Source organism: Maniola hyperantus, chromosome 8 (assembly GCF_902806685.2).
Source record: "Maniola hyperantus chromosome 8, iAphHyp1.2, whole genome shotgun sequence".
In the NCBI taxonomy this organism is placed as follows: Eukaryota; Metazoa; Arthropoda; class Insecta; order Lepidoptera; family Nymphalidae; genus Maniola; species Maniola hyperantus.
Window position 1 is genome coordinate 14,485,358 of NC_048543.1, and position 15,452 is coordinate 14,500,809.

General features: G+C 38.5%; 2 protein-coding genes across 3 annotated transcripts; one reads left to right on the forward strand and one right to left on the reverse strand.

Annotated features, from left to right (window-relative positions):
• Nucleotides 1–1,645: 1,645 nt before the first annotated feature.
• Dbp21E2 (putative ATP-dependent RNA helicase Dbp21E2) lies at nt 1,646–7,266 on the reverse strand. Its single transcript, XM_034970801.2, has 5 exons — nt 6,577–7,266; nt 5,319–5,590; nt 4,487–4,659; nt 3,629–3,905; nt 1,646–2,676 (listed from the first exon to the last, which is right to left on the reverse strand). Exons 1-5 carry the CDS (start codon nt 7,085–7,087, stop codon nt 2,422–2,424), a joined length of 1,488 nt encoding a protein of 495 aa, XP_034826692.1. The 5' UTR covers nt 7,088–7,266; the 3' UTR covers nt 1,646–2,421.
• Nucleotides 7,267–9,373: 2,107 nt separating this feature from the next.
• On the forward strand, nt 9,374–14,911 carry LOC117984597 (ecdysone oxidase-like). 2 transcript variants are annotated; one of them, XM_034971219.2, is made up of 4 exons: nt 9,374–9,506; nt 10,999–11,135; nt 11,881–12,014; nt 12,760–14,910. In XM_034971219.2, the coding sequence occupies exons 2-4, from the start codon at nt 11,000–11,002 to the stop codon at nt 14,284–14,286; spliced, it is 1,797 nt and encodes a 598-aa protein (XP_034827110.1). In that variant the 5' UTR covers nt 9,374–9,506; nt 10,999; the 3' UTR covers nt 14,287–14,910. The 2 variants fall into 2 exon arrangements, with proteins under 2 accessions (XP_034827110.1, XP_069356213.1); XM_069500112.1 differs by lacking the exon at nt 9,374–9,506 and adding an exon at nt 10,678–10,764 and having other exon boundaries at nt 12,760–14,911.
• Nucleotides 14,912–15,452: the final 541 nt, after the last annotated feature.

Genomic DNA, 15,452 nt, shown 5'->3' on the forward strand with positions numbered 1-15,452 from the left:
AGCAATCAGTACCTATATTTTGTTATCCAAGTTTATGTTGTTTATATGTTACCTGTTTGGATTGTTTGGATGATATTATGTTACCTATGTAACAATTATTATGATATCTATGTTTCCTAAATCCACTAGATTTGTTATCAGAATTTTATTTTGGAGTCAGAATTTAATTATTTAAAATAGATGATTAAAGATCCTCATCGCGTCACGCAAATCGCTATTGCGCTGGAACCATGTCTCATTAACATCGAAATGATGTCATTTTGACGTCAGCCGAAATAAAAATATACCATCAGCTCGAAACTTCAGTCTAGTGCTGACGTCACTAAAATGGCAACCACGCGCATTGGCAATTTGGGGGACTTATACAACAACAATGCACAGTGCGACAAGGCTCTCTTGGCACTTCAATGACATTGACAGGAGGACGCTGTTGGAGAACAAAGGCTTAGAATATTCAAACAATAACAAAGGGGACACTTGGCGGCAAGCGGCAACGTTCGTTCCGATTTTCGCCACGCGCCAAGATAGCCTTGTCGCACTGTACAACGATTTTAATTTTCTTAAACCGTATACCTAAACATGTTGAGTATCAAATTCTGACTAAGCAGATTTTTTAAGGTACTTAATTAAAAATTAGTGGTTTATGTAATTCTTATTTTCTTAAAAAAATAATCATAGAAGTAGGAATAAGTAGAAAATCATAATAACTTAAAAGCAATATTATATTTACTAGCTAAGTATTAAAGACCTATTTTTCAAAACATAGTGTAATATTTAAAAAAATTATCTTGATATTTATATACTTTATAGGAGAGTGTGTTCAAATTTTATAAGAGAAATTAAAATACTTATATACCTAATACATAGTATTTAGTATTAAAAAATAACTATTTTAGAATGTCCTATCAACTGTGTGGAAATATAAATATTGAAGTGTGCAATGTTTTTTTTTTAATGCAAAAAACTTTAAATTTCATTTCAGCATATAATTTTTTTTGTATGTGTTTGGCTGATCCCTTGCAACAAAAAATCACATAACTCTAAATTTATTTCAATTAAACCATACAGGGTGTAACCAGAACGCTAGCAAAAACTTAGCGTTATTGTTATACTACCTAAACACAATCCAATACCAATAACCGTTTGCATCATTTTGTAGTTTTGGTGATTTTGTATCTTTCAAACCCGCAATGTATCGCGCGTAAATCTCGGGTCAATTTCCCGCCGGGCGCCTACGACGTGGGATTGACTCTGAGGAGCCTACTTACGCAACATTCGTTGACCTCTAGCGTCGGCCTGATGTTTGATTTGCAATATATCGTGTACTTTTAAAAATATGGGAAAAAAAATCGCGTTTTTTTTTTGTGGTATCATACCAGTAATCATCAGTAATATTGCTTGTCTTCGTTTTTGCTAGCGTTCTGATTACACCTGTATACTTTAATCTACTAGCTTGGAAAGTGGGCACATTAAAACAAACCAAAGAATTCGGTATTACAGTTTTATTTACATTTTAATATACATTAGATACTAATGAATACCATTCTAAGCACATTATCTGATTTGGAATCCAAATTTCATTTCATACAAAGTTCATTTCTCAATCATACCCTTTTCGATTACTTATTAGCCAAAGTCAAATAATTTATTCGAAATCCATACTAATATTGTAAATGCGAAAGTGTGTCTGTCTGTCTGTCTGCCCGTCTGTCTTTCTGTCTGTCCGTTTGTCTGTCCGTCTTTCTATCTGTCTGCTCGCCTTTCACGGTCCATCCGTTCAACCGATTTTGACGAAATTTTATACAGCGATAGCTTACATGACGGGGAAGGACATAGGTTTCTTTTTATCCCGGAAAATCAAAGAGTTCCCGCGGGATTTTTAAAAACCTAAATCCACGCGGACGAAGTCGCGGGCATCATCTAGTAGGTAATAAATTACACTTTTTGATGGTCGTTTGTTGGATTTGTAAGACGATATAGTGGTAATAATTATTACGCGAACTTGAAACTAAAGTGAAATGTCAAAATTGTCAAATTATTATAACCTTACTTTTGATTACAACCTGATACACGAGTGAAAGCCTTTTTATTGGAGAAAATAGGATCCTCAAGCCGAATATAGCTCCCAACAAGTTTGTTTCGAACAGCTACTATTATAATTTACTTATAATGCTTTGTTTAAAAAATTTACTTTAGGCAGTCTGGATTTATAACTATTTTGTATAATGATTAATGACACTTTTTGGGGTTAAGCCACTATTGTGCTGACGAACTTTATTTAGCACTGAATCTTGCATTTTGGGTGCTTTTCGGGCTCTTTACAGGACGTCTCACATATTATGTGAACACTCATAAGTCACAAATGAGTTTCATTTTATATAATGACACTTTTTGAATTAAGCCACTATTGCACTAACTTACCTATAACAGTCCAGCTGCAGAAGATTTCGCTATTTTATCCTCAATTTGCCTTTTGATATTGGCATTAACGTTGGGTAGTGGGGCGTTTTTCCGGACTGCAGCCTCTATTTTCTGCACGAGTTGTATCTCCCTGGGCCAAGCCACAAAGTTGGTGACATGACAGTCGTCGGCTGATCCCAGTCGGCCGGTGCGTCCAGTGCGGTGGAGGTACTCGGCCGTGTATAGAGGAAAGTCATAGTTTATTATATGACGGGTCTGCAAAAATAAAAATAAACCGAAAATCAATATCATAGGCACAAAACACTTACAGAAGTATCACCATGCAAAGACATTTAAATAACGCTTAAGTACGAAAACCAGCCTAGAAAGAAGAATGAAAGAAAAGACGTTTAAATAAATATTATTCCTGAGCCTATGATAAGTAGATAACATAATTTTTTTGTGATGTAACCGCAAATTCATGGTTTTTGGATTTTTCTCTTTACTTGAGCCATAAGATATTGCTACCTTCCCATGATTCTAGGTCGACCCCATATATTTTGATCCCTTGATGGGTTGACAGACTCGACCGACAGACAGACAACGAGGGTTCTTTTTTTCTAGAGACACAGAACCCTATGAACTAGTTTTAATTCATCTATACTTTGACAACAAGTATGTTTTTTTGTCCCTTTTTACTAAGCACATCATAAAACAACTCTTAATTTAATAGTACCTCAGGCTTCTAGGTACAGAAGGATCAGCTTAAAAGTTAAGAAAGATAGGTTTGTCCTTCAATCACGCTAGAACGGAGCACTAAGTTGATATAGTTTTGCATGGATATAGCTATACCTGGTGAGTGACATAAGCTACTTTTTACCGAAAAATCAGAGTTCCCATGGAATTTCTAAAAATCTAGATGGACAGTCACAGCCATCATTTATTAACAATGGTACTGATTCTGAGCACACCTAAATTTTAGAGTATTCACATCCTCTTCTTACTAATGTAATATGAAAAGGACAGACACAGTTTGACAGTTTTAAATTAAATTTAGAGCCGTCCAACCTCGTGACTTTAGCTGCCAGTCGTGAGCCAACTAGTAGTATGCACTAGTTTTAAAAAGTAAAATTCATGTTCCATCCCTTTTTAGCAATATTAAAAAGAAAAAGATGCAGATAGTCTAAATTTAGTTTAGAGAAAGACAGGAGCACCAATATAAACTTACCCTAAGTGTATCCAAACCACGAGAAGCAATATCAGTGCACGAGAGTACATTAACCTTCCCGCTTTTGAACATTTCAAACTTCCCTAACTTCAACGGCACAGCCATCTGTCCGTTGATGTTGATACATTCTATATTGTTCTCGTTGAGGAACATGGCCACAAAGTCGCAGGTGGCAGTCTTGTTGGAGAATATCATGACAGGTTTCTGTTGGTTCATGTCTGCTTGCACCAGTTTCAATAGTTCTGCCGGTTTCTGGGCTTTGCCTATGCGAAGGAATCTGTAAGAAGACCAATGGATTTTTAAATGACTTCTTGTAAATATAGCAAACTCAAATTAGACTCAAACTCAAATTATTTATTCAGAATTAGTAAAATTTTACGCTTCCTGATTGTCGAAAAATTTTATTTGTAAGATGATATGATATAGTGGCGATAATTAATACGTACTTAAAACTAAAGCTACGAGGTTCCAAACGCGCCCAGGTCTGAGAAGAGGCCACAACAAACTCAGCCGGGGATTCATAGCTGTTTATATAAAATTGAGACCCCTAAAGTTTCATAAGGTCTGCGGTGCAGAGGTGACTATGGGCAAGGTTTGAATATGGGCATGTTTAGAAGACAGGAGTTAAGCTTTAAGTTTTGTGTTGCGCTCTTAGCAAAATTAATATCCTTCATTTGAAATTCATAAATACCTTAAGGCCCCTATCCCACTGGCGTTATGCGAGCGTTAGCCTTTCTTCAATGTCTGCAATATCTGGGCAGCGACAACGTCGCGTTGACGCGACGTCAACGTTGAGAGTCTCTAATGACAACGCTCGCATAACGCCAGTGGGATAGGGGCTTAACTCTATTGGCTTACTTGTGTGGCACATGTGGCAGTATTCTGTGTATATTATTGGTAGTGACTGTCCTCAAGGACTGGGGGTCCATGAAGGAGGTCACAGCCTCTGGTAGCTCGTGTGGCAGTGTTGCACTGACCAGTGTAACTTGGCACCCTTGAGGAGGCGACTTGATATCTACTTTGAATTGTATCTGGAAAAGTAAAGAGTAAATAAATTTTTGTAATAAGAGGCCAGAACCTAGCAAAAAACTGGTCAAGTGCGAGTCAGGCTCGCACAACGAGGGCTCCGTACTACAGACGTATTTTTTCGATAATTTGCGCGATAATTCAAAAACTATAATCCATAAAAATCTGTTTTAGAATGCACAGGTAAAGCCCTTTCACTTGATATAGTTATCTTACTTCGAAAATTGAAAATACTAATTTTTAGTTCATAACCACAATTTAATTTTTTTTTATGTGATGTAACCCTAAATTCACTGTTTTCAGATTTTCCCCCTTATGTCTGCTATAAGACCTACCTACCGGCCAAATTTCATGATTCTAAGTCAACGGGAAGTACCCTGTAGGTTTCTTGACAGACAGGCAGACAGACTGACAACAAAGTGACCCTATAAGGGTTCCGTTTTTCCTTTTGAGGTACGGAACCCTAAAAACAAAGTACGGGTCAGACTCGCGCACCGAGGGTTCCGTACTACAGTCGTATTTTTTCGTCGTTTTTCACGATAAGTCTATAACTATTATGCATAAAAATAAATAAAAATCTATTTTAGAATGTACAGGTAAAGCTTATTATAATTATCCACTTGGTATAGTATTACCATTAATGAAAATTATATTTCCAACTTACAGAAAACTTCCTCATCAAATTTGACAGCTTGTCAATAAAACTGTCGTCCAACAGAGAGTCTGCTTCGTCCAACACAATATGATGTACGTTGTGTATCTTGAAAATGCCTGTCGTGACCAGCTTGCTGTATGCACCGAGCGTGGTAATGAGCAGGTCGGAGTACTCTATGGGTGGGTTCAGCATTTTCTGCTTTGTTTTACCTCCGACAAGCGTTGAGATGTTAATGTTTAGATTCTCTGTTATACTATGAGCAACCTCTCCTATTTGTAGTGCTGTAAAACATATATTTATGATCAGTCCATCACCATCCCACTACTCAGAATGGGTCTTTTTTTAAATAAAGATTAATAGCCAGCAAACGAGCAGGCTGGTCACCTGATGTTAAGTGATTACCACCGCCCATGAAAATTTTCAGCACCAGAGGAACTGCCAATGTGTTGCCGGCCTTTCAGGAATTTGTTGGTTTACCCCTTGAATAAGCCCATATTGTAATCTAGTAGGAACACCGCCGATTGATTCCACAGTTTGCATGTGACACCCAGGTGGTGAGGGTGAAATTACTTAATGTGGGGTGCGGTGCTATTGTAGAAAAAGGATGGTGGAATGAGGTTAATAAGCTTTTGTCTCTGTGGTGCTCCAGGCTTTCCAATGAGCCGGTTAGTTTGGAATTGTCTACAAGTCAAATAGCCCGCCTTTGAATCCCATCAAACGGAAGTTGGTACTGAGTTGCTTCGGCCCAAAGGTATAAGCAGTACTCCATAATATGTGGAGAATCCTCTAACAATGAGAAGGATATAGTCTACTATGCTGGTCAAGTATCAATTGGCAGACTTCACCTCGAGAACATTGGAGAATTTTCAGGCATGCAGGTTTTCTCACGATGTTGTCCGTCACCGTTAAAACAAGTGAAATTTAATTGCTTAAAACCCATAACTCCGAAAAGTTTAAGTTCAACTGACTCCCACACTGGCTGAATCTATAATTACCCGGTAGGGTTTCGTACCGGAACGCTAAATCGCTTAGCGGTACGGCTTTGCCTTCCGGCAAAGCCACCAAGCGATTTGGCGTTCCGGTACGATGCCGTGTAGAAACCAAAGGTGTATGGGTTTAATAAAAACTGCCATACCTACTCCTTCCAGGTTAGCCCGCTCCCACCTTAGACTGCATCGTCACTTACCATCAGGTGAGATTGCAGTCAAGGGCTAACTTGTATCGGAACAAAAAAAATATATGGAAAATTAGATTTCATACAACTTACCTAATTCTCTGCTTGGCGTTACAACTACAGCTAGAGGACTGTTAAAATCTTCTTGCACGTAAGGCTTCCACTCTAGTATGTGCTGCAAAATCGGCAGCAAGTAAGCTAACGTCTTTCCACAGCCCGTCTCAGCGGTCACCGCAGTGTTGTGACCTTGTATTATTGGCGAAAATGACTTCGCTTGTATAGCAGTAGGCGTCGAATAACCTAATTGTGACATAACCTCTCTAAGCTCACTACACAACCCGATTTCTTCAAAACTTTTCTTGTAAACCTCTTTTTCCTCCTTTTTATTCGCATTTCCGTAAATAACAAAGTAATCGTTCTTTGATTTAGGGTGAAACCAGCCCTGGGAAGCGAGTTTTATGCTGTCGAACTTACTGTAAGTTTGGCCCTCGAAATGGTTTAGTTCTGGACGTTTACATGCGATAATTGGGAGTCTTTTCTTTGCTTGTTGGACACTGTAATACCGGCAATAAGACAGCTTCAATATTTGCCTTATTTTAGACATTATACATTTAAAATTTTTAAAGTATCACAAATTCACAACACAAACAAACTCGAAAATGACCACAGACCACAGAATACAGATTTGAGATCACTATCACACACAGAATATATACCTATATAAAAGGCAAAGGTGACTGACTGACTGATCTATCAACGCACAGCTCAAACCACTATGGACGGATCGGGCGGAAACTTGGCATTGGTAATGGCATGCCGATAGCTATTATGACGTAGACATCGCTAAGAAAGGATTTTGAAAATTCAACCCCTAGGCCCTAAGGGGGTAAAATGGGGGTTTGAAAGTGTAGTCCACGCGAGCGAAGTCGCGGGCATCAACTAGTTATTATATAGAATGATACCTAACTATCTACTTACTAGTTACTACCATAGGTATACTAACTAGTAACTAATTATAATATACCTATCAATAAGTTCAAAGTTTTCATAAAACGTAAACTACTTAATTGAAAAATTCTATTACAATGTGAAGGATTATAATGATAAACAAGCTTGGGAATGAGTGATAATTCTAATAAGTTTAATTTATGATTTGTAAAGTGGTGATAATAAAAAGAATACCTACCTACCCGGCTGAGTTTTTTGTGGGCTCTTCTTAGACTTGGGCGCGTTTGGAACCCTCGTAGCTTTAGTTTTAAGTTTGCGAAATAATTATCACCACTATATCTTACAAATCCAGCAACTGACAATCGAAAAGAGTAATTCATTACCTATTTTGAATAAATCATTTGACTTTGACAATTATACTACTAGAAGTCGGGTCTATGAAACTAGTTTTCACATTATTATTAAATTACGATGATAATTAGAATAATAAACGAAGGCGAGTTTCTGTCCTCACGCTAAAAAAAAATTACATACCTACAGCTTAGGTACTATGTTGTCGTTAAAAAAACTAGCGGTCAAGTGCGAGTAAACTGACCCTGGGAGGGTTTTCGTACATCTTTTGATAGGTATAAGTCCCGCAAATTGCTAATGCGCGTGGCCGCCATTTTAGTGACGTCAGCACTAGACTGAAGTTTCGAGCTGATGAATCGAATCAAAAATGAACGAGTCAAAATGACGTCATTTCAATGTTAATGAGACACGGTTCCAGCGCAATAGCAATTTGCTGGACTTATATGCGCCTAAACTACTAGTCATCATCATCATCATCATCCATCATAAACTACCCACTACCTACTCACTACTAAGGACGAGTCTCCTCTCAGAATGAGAAGGGTTTTCATCATCATCATCATAATCAACCCATTACCGGCCCACTACTGAGGACGGGTCTCCTCTCAGAGTGAGAAGGGTTTAGGCCATAGTCTGCCACGCTGGCCAAATGCGGATGTGCAGGTTTCCTCACGATGTTTTCCTTCACCGTTAAAGCAAGTGATATTTAATTGTTTCCGACTCGCACTTTGCCGATTTTCAGATGGTTGTCACCACAACCTTTTTTGAGAGCTGGATCCGCGCCTGTGTGATCTAGGTGGACAGACCATCAGACGAGTCGTAGGAAGCCGCTGGATCCAGGCGGCGGCGTGTGAAAACTCTCACAAGAAACCTATAATCCGCGACAGGTTGAGATGGCAATCGTGGTATGAGGCGTGGGACGCCCCGCACACCCGCACGTCACCTCGCCCGGACCGGCGCGCGTATCTCGCGACAGGCTTGCGACAGGCGTAAACCTCGCGATCATTGCTGTCAAACGTCACACGTAACAGCGGCTAGAGAGAGACAGCAATAGCCACAAAGCAAAATAAGAAGAAGAGAGACAGCAAATGAACTGTCGCATTGCTACTGCTGTCGCGTTGCTGTCGCTACTGCTACGTACGTACGTAATCACCCGGTGCGGGGCGTTACCTCCTCGATTGCTATCTCGATCTGTCGCGTACTACACTGCATGTTCAGCGTACGGACGTCAATTAGTAGACGACGACGGTTTCTGAGAATATAGAACACTAGCTTATGCTCGCGACTTCGTCCGCGTGTACTACGCAAATTTCAAACCCCTATTTCACCTCCTTCGGGATTGAATTTTCAAAAATCCTTTCTTAGCGGATGCCTACGTCATAACAGCTATCTGCATGCCAATTTTCAGCCCGATCCGTCCAGTAGTTTGAGCTGTGCGTTGATAGATCAATCAGTCAGTCACCTTTTCCTTTTATACCTATAAGTATTTAGATTGATTCACCGACGGACAGACAAAGCGTGATTGGCCGTATCGGTTCAGTTTTTACAATTTACTTAAGGAACCATAATAACAAGTTAAGAGCGGGAAAAGACACCTACGCGACGCACGCTTTGCAAATGGTTTTCTAGTGTTCATTTAGCTAGGCCTCAGCTTATAATATCAAGGAGTTTGCAGATTTTTTAGTGAAAGGATTTTATTACAATAATTTTCATTATATACGTAGGTAGGTACTGTATAAATTGTAAAAAAAATCATTTAAAATTAATTTAAAAAATTGTTATAATACATAATACTTACAAACTAAACATTTTTAAATAAGTAGGTAGGTACCTACTTAATGAATTAAGATTTGCTCGAAAATGAAAGTGAAAATTCTAGATGATTTAAATAAATAAAAAAATTGTATTAGAATGTAGGAGGCAAAGCTCTTTCATATTATGATTGATGATACCCCACTCGATACAGGTATAAGAACTTAGTTATCTTACTTTGCTAACCCGAATAAACTAAAAATAATTTACGTTTATTTTTCATTTTGCACGATAATTCAAAAACTATGATGCATAAAAATAATCAAAAATCTGTTTTAGAATGCGCAGGTGAAGCCCTTTCATATGATACCTCACTTGATATAGTTATCTTACATTGAAAATTGAAAATACTGATTATTACTTCATGAGCACAATTTAATTTTTTTTGTGCGATGTAACCACAAATTAGCGGGTTTCAGATTTTTTCCCCTTATGTCTGCTATAAGACCTACCCTACCTACCTGCCAAATTTCATGATTCTAGGTCAACGGGAAGTACCCTGTAGGTTTCTTGACAGACAGACAGACAGATTAGATTAGACGTATTTCGTGGACTTAATAATTATCACTTTTACGTTACGTAACTTACAAAAATAAATGCCTACCGTACTAAGCCACCGCTGTCCGTCCGTCCGTCTGTCTGTCAGCAGGCGTAAGTACTTATTTCATGAACCGTAATAGTTAAAGAATAGTTCGCGAATCATGCATTTAAATGTTTTTACGAAAGGTACTGAGTTACCTTGCATCCCATAGGCTACTTACTTTTTGTTCTGGAAAATCTGAGGTTCCCACGGCATTTTCAAAACCTAAATCCACGCGGGCGAAGCCGCGGGTATCAGCTAAGTAGTTTATAATATTAGTATGGAATAGTATGGATATGGATTTCAACCCAGATCTCTAAAATCCTAAATCAACGCAAACGAAGGCGTAGGAAAAAGCAGCTTAATTAAGAAGGTATAAGCAATTGCTAATGCGCGTGGCCGCCATTTTAGTGACGTCAGCACTAGACTGAAGTTTCGAGCTGATGGTATATTTTTATTTCGAAATTAATGAGACATGGTTCCCGCGCAATAGCAATTAATACCTATTTACGACTAGTGTTAATGTAATACCTAATTATCATAGCCTGACATGACTTCATTACGCGATATTTTTTATCGTGAATAAAAAAGTTTGTAAAATGCCCATTGTTCAATATCTAGTTACAATAATTATGTTAGGTAGGTAAATATTCTAATAATTATGTCCACGACTTCGTCCGCGTGGATTCAGGTTTTGTAAAAATCCCGCGGGAACTCTTTACCATTATTATAACCACGACTCGACTAACTACGTGAGTAGGTAAAGCCGGATTCATCTACGGATATATATTTATAATTTTATATTGTTTTTCATTTTCTTACAGAATGTGGTTTATATGGGCGTACACACAAGTGAAGGTAATCGCGCCCCTGCTGAAAATAGTTCAAGTTCTGGTAGTCGTTCTGTCGTCTCTGCTCTTTGACAATCATCACCGCTATCCCAGTCAAGCTAATGTATACGGTATGTTTTATTATTCTACCAACTTTTGCCTTTGTAAATGCCGGGTACGCAGAGGCAGATTATGCCTAAGGCAAACTAGGCACGTGCCTAGGGGCGCGAGGTTACGAAGGGGTGCGTGCGATCACGTAGAGTTCCATTAACTCATACCTGGCCTACCTAATTATCCCTACTAAGTAATAATACTATCTCGGATCGGAATGACCGAAACTGCCTCTTCATTAATATAGCAAAGTGTCATGACGTGATGTTCAAGGTGACTGACTGACTGACTGATCAACGCACAGCTCAAACTACTGGATGGATCGGACTGAAATATTGACATGCAGATAGTTATTATGACTTAGGCATCCGCTAAGAAAGGATTTTTGAAAATTCAACCCCTAAGGGGGTGAAATAGAGGTTTGAAATTTGTCCACGCGGACTAAGTAGCGAGCATAAGCTAGTTCTAGTATATATTATGCCTGTTGTATACGTACCTATTACCTAAGTACTTAATATAAAATATCATATTGCATGCAGGTACCTACGGTAGTTTAGAAATTGAATAATAAATCAGTCACTATCGAGCAGCTGGTCGCTTCATTACATGGTGACAGTTAAAAGCACGTTATAAGCAATTTCTGTGCCAGTGCATTATAGGGTGTTTTTCAAGTCTAAGCTTGTTCTAAACCACTAACATAATGCCTTAACATTTTCAAGTCTAAGCTTGTTCTAAACCACTAACACAATGCCTTAACATTTTCAGATGGTGAAAGTTTTGACTTCGTCATTATCGGGGGTGGTTCAGCGGGCTGCGTCCTCGCCAATCGTCTCACGGAAGTCGGGAACTGGAGGGTGTTGCTCGTGGAGGCTGGAGACTACCCTCCTTATGTGACTGATGTAAGGGCGAGTTATACGAATAATAGCCTCGCACCGGAAGACGCAGTGTTGGAAGACCCCCCAGTAGGTGGACGGACGACATCAGACGAGTCGCAGGAAGCCGCTGGATTCGGGCGGCGCAAGACCGTGGCGTGTGGAAGTCCCTACAAGAGACCTATGTCCAGCAGTGAACGTATATCGGTTGATGATGATGATGATGACAAAAAATAATATCTATTAATTTTCTTAAGTAGGAACACAATGACAATGAAAAAAATTATCGTGGCGCTTCTATTTGGGCATTAGAGTTTAAATATTCAAGTACGTACCTACCTACTGGAAGCGTTGCGTTGTAATGTATCACATAATTCCTTAAATCTTTTAGGAAAAAATACTTAGAAACAGAGCCTGAAATAATGATGATTAAGTAAGAAACATGGGTTTCCATCCAGAGTTGTGCGTAGAAAAAGTTATGTAAAAACTCACCAATAATATTGCTTGAATTTCATAGCTTGGCTCATTAAACCTTCTCTACTTACTAGGGCTTTTAAGTCTACCAAGTCGAACCGAAATCAATAAGTGGTTTCTCACACATACCTGGTTTGGCTACATAAGTAATATTATACTTGAACACCCTTGGTGAAAATACAGCCTTAAAATTAGAAAAAAAAATTGTTTAGGCACCTAGTTTCTAGGTGTAAGGCTGCATCTTGCTACTTGTGTAAGTATTAGGTATCATAAAACATGAAAAGATGAAACATTTCAGATCCCTGCCGTGTCTATATTGCTGGGTGCCTCATATGCAGACTGGAATTACAAAACGATGAACGATGGCTTGACAGCTCAGGGGCACGAAAAGGGAACTATCTACCAAACAATGGGAAAGCTGCTGGGCGGTTCGAGCAGCATCAACTACATGTTCTACGCGAGAGGAAACAAAGCAGATTACCAAGAGTGGGCCGCCTTGGGCAATAAAGGGTGGGACTGGGATTCTGTCCTCCCGTACTTTAAAAAGAGCGAACGTTTAAATAGTACTCGTATTTCAAGAAGTGAGTCCAACTCGCTACATGGGACACTCGGCTACCTCGGAGTCACAAGACCGGAATGGGAGACGTATAATAGAAAATATTTAAGAGCATTTGGTGAAGTAGGACATAATATTTTAGACGATTTAAATGGATTTGCGCAGCTCGGATATTCTGTTCCGAGCTATACAATAGACCAACTACGACAAAGTGCTGCGATTGCATTTATTAGACCGATAAAAGATCGACCAAATTTATTTATACTTAAAAGCACGTTGGCTAGAAAAATAATTTTTGATGGTAAAAAAGCTGTGGGAGTCGAAGTCCAAGAAAAAGACGGTAGTATGAAAACCATAAAAGCTACAAAGGAAATCATTCTTTCAGCGGGAGCGGTGAATAGCCCTAAATTATTGATGCTTTCAGGAATCGGACCAAAAGATCATTTAGAAGAGATGGGCATCGAAACATTGCTAAATTCACCCAACGTGGGTGCTAATTTACAAGACCACATCATTGTTCCGATAATGTTAACGGGGAAAAATACATCAACACCAATTCTCTTGAGTGACCTAAAAGTTTTAAGGAATATGGACAGATTTCCCGCATCAACGATTATGGGATACGTTGCATTAGAAAAGAATCAAACTTTTCCCGATTACCAAGTCACCGGACTACCTTTCGAAAGGGGCACGATAATGCCGACACTCATGTGCTCTAACGTATTTAAGTGGAATGACGAGACATGCATAGCGTTGGCTGATTCAACGGACCGGGAGACATTATTCGCATTGATCACATTATTACACCCCGATTCCAGGGGCAAGATACGTTTAAAGAGTAAAAACCCGGAAGACAACCCCTTTATCTACGCAGACCATCTATTGAATAAAAAAGATTTAAAAAAATTTGCTCGATGCCTTTTAGATTATACTACAGTGGTAAATACGGAGTATTTTAAACATGTTAAGTCTGAAATAGTTGATTTAAAAGTTAAACAGTGTAAGGGATTACAGTTTGCGAGTAAGAAATACTGGGAATGCTATGTTTTGAATTTGATAGCTTCTCAATACCACTTATCGGGTACATGTGCGATGGATAGGAATGGGGTTGTGGATGAAGCGCTGAGGGTGAGAGGTGTTGAAGGTATTAGAGTAGCTGATGCGAGCGTCATGCCAAAAATTGTTAGCGGCAACACATACGCTCCTGTTCTAATGATAGCGGAAAAAGCGTCGGACATGATAAAAAACGATAACGGTGCAAACGTGTGATTTTTGTGTGAACTACCTTCAGGCGTTCAGACGCTGGTATTTTTCTCCCTACCTAGTACCTACGCTACGTAACGGTACCTAGATATAATGAAATTCTTTAAGTTGATTTTATTGAAAACATTGGCATAACTATAGAATATAATAGAATTTATAGCTGAATATGAGCACATATTATTATGATGTTTACAAAAAGTTATAACTAAGTATATACCTTTACTTCGCGACTTTCATATTCTACTACAATGTATTCCATATAATATATATTCAATACTTATTAGGAAATAATCAGATGCATCAGATAATCCCGATGTATTACTGAAGCATGTTAAAAAGCCTGATTTGTCTCTTTCTCTAATATTGTAAAAGGTAAGGTGTCTAATAAAACCAACAAACTGTGATTTAAACTAAAGATTTTTCAGATTTTAGCAAGTAGATAGGTACCTACCTACATCCTCTAGGTATAGTATCTTTTTTGACTAATGAGGCTTTGAATTTAAAGCGGGATTTTAAAGACGTTTGAGAAGAGAAAAATATTGAAAATATCGTGTATAAGTAGGTAATAATTATATCATCCTCGATTAAAACTGGTTAGGTACGAGTAGGTACGACGCAAACAACCAAAGCGGAGGATGGCATATCATTATTTATGTTTTTAATTACAAAAATTTAATAAAAGCTATTCCGTGTTATCTAAATCTTTTATTATTTAAACTCAGTTGTTAGGTGTTGTAAGTAATCTTCCTATAATTAATTACACAGTGCAATGAATATTTAATTATTTGTTTTGTTTAGATAGTAGGTAATGTACCTAAGTACCTATTAAAGTAGGTAGGTACCTATATCAATTTTTCGACATGAATGGTCACAAGCAATAGACGTCCACTAATATTTTATCCTAAGGTCTAGTGCGAGTCGGACTCGCACACGAAGGGTTCCGTAGGTACTATCGGATAAGAAATAACACTTTTTAATTTTCGACATTTTTTTGTTATAGCAGCAATAGGCAATACACATTCTGTGGAAAATTTCAGCTCTCTAGCCATTGATGTACCTAGTACCTGCTACATCAATGTCTCTACCTATTACGGTTCACGAGATATAGCCCGCTGACAAACGCACGGACGGCTTAGTAATAGGGTCCTGTTGGCACCGTCGCGTTCGGGTCC

What these genes read in the sequence shown, in the direction of transcription:
- Dbp21E2 (XM_034970801.2), bottom strand. Translation starts at nt 7,087, where the DNA reads ATGTCTAAAATAAGGCAAATATTGAAGCTGTCTTATTGCCGGTATTAC. An exon ending in AACGCCAAGCAGAGAATTAG is followed by an intron (nt 5,591 to 6,576) that starts GTAAGTTGTATG and finishes TATGTTTTACAG; the next exon opens with CACTACAAATAGGAGAGGTT. An exon ending in ATTTGATGAGGAAGTTTTCT is followed by an intron (nt 4,660 to 5,318) that starts GTAAGTTGGAAA and finishes TTACTTTTCCAG; the next exon opens with ATACAATTCAAAGTAGATAT.
- LOC117984597 (XM_034971219.2), top strand. Translation starts at nt 11,000, where the DNA reads ATGTGGTTTATATGGGCGTACACACAAGTGAAGGTAATCGCGCCCCTG. An exon ending in CAGTCAAGCTAATGTATACG is followed by an intron (nt 11,136 to 11,880) that starts GTATGTTTTATT and finishes TAACATTTTCAG; the next exon opens with ATGGTGAAAGTTTTGACTTC. An exon ending in ACCCTCCTTATGTGACTGAT is followed by an intron (nt 12,015 to 12,759) that starts GTAAGGGCGAGT and finishes GAAACATTTCAG; the next exon opens with ATCCCTGCCGTGTCTATATT.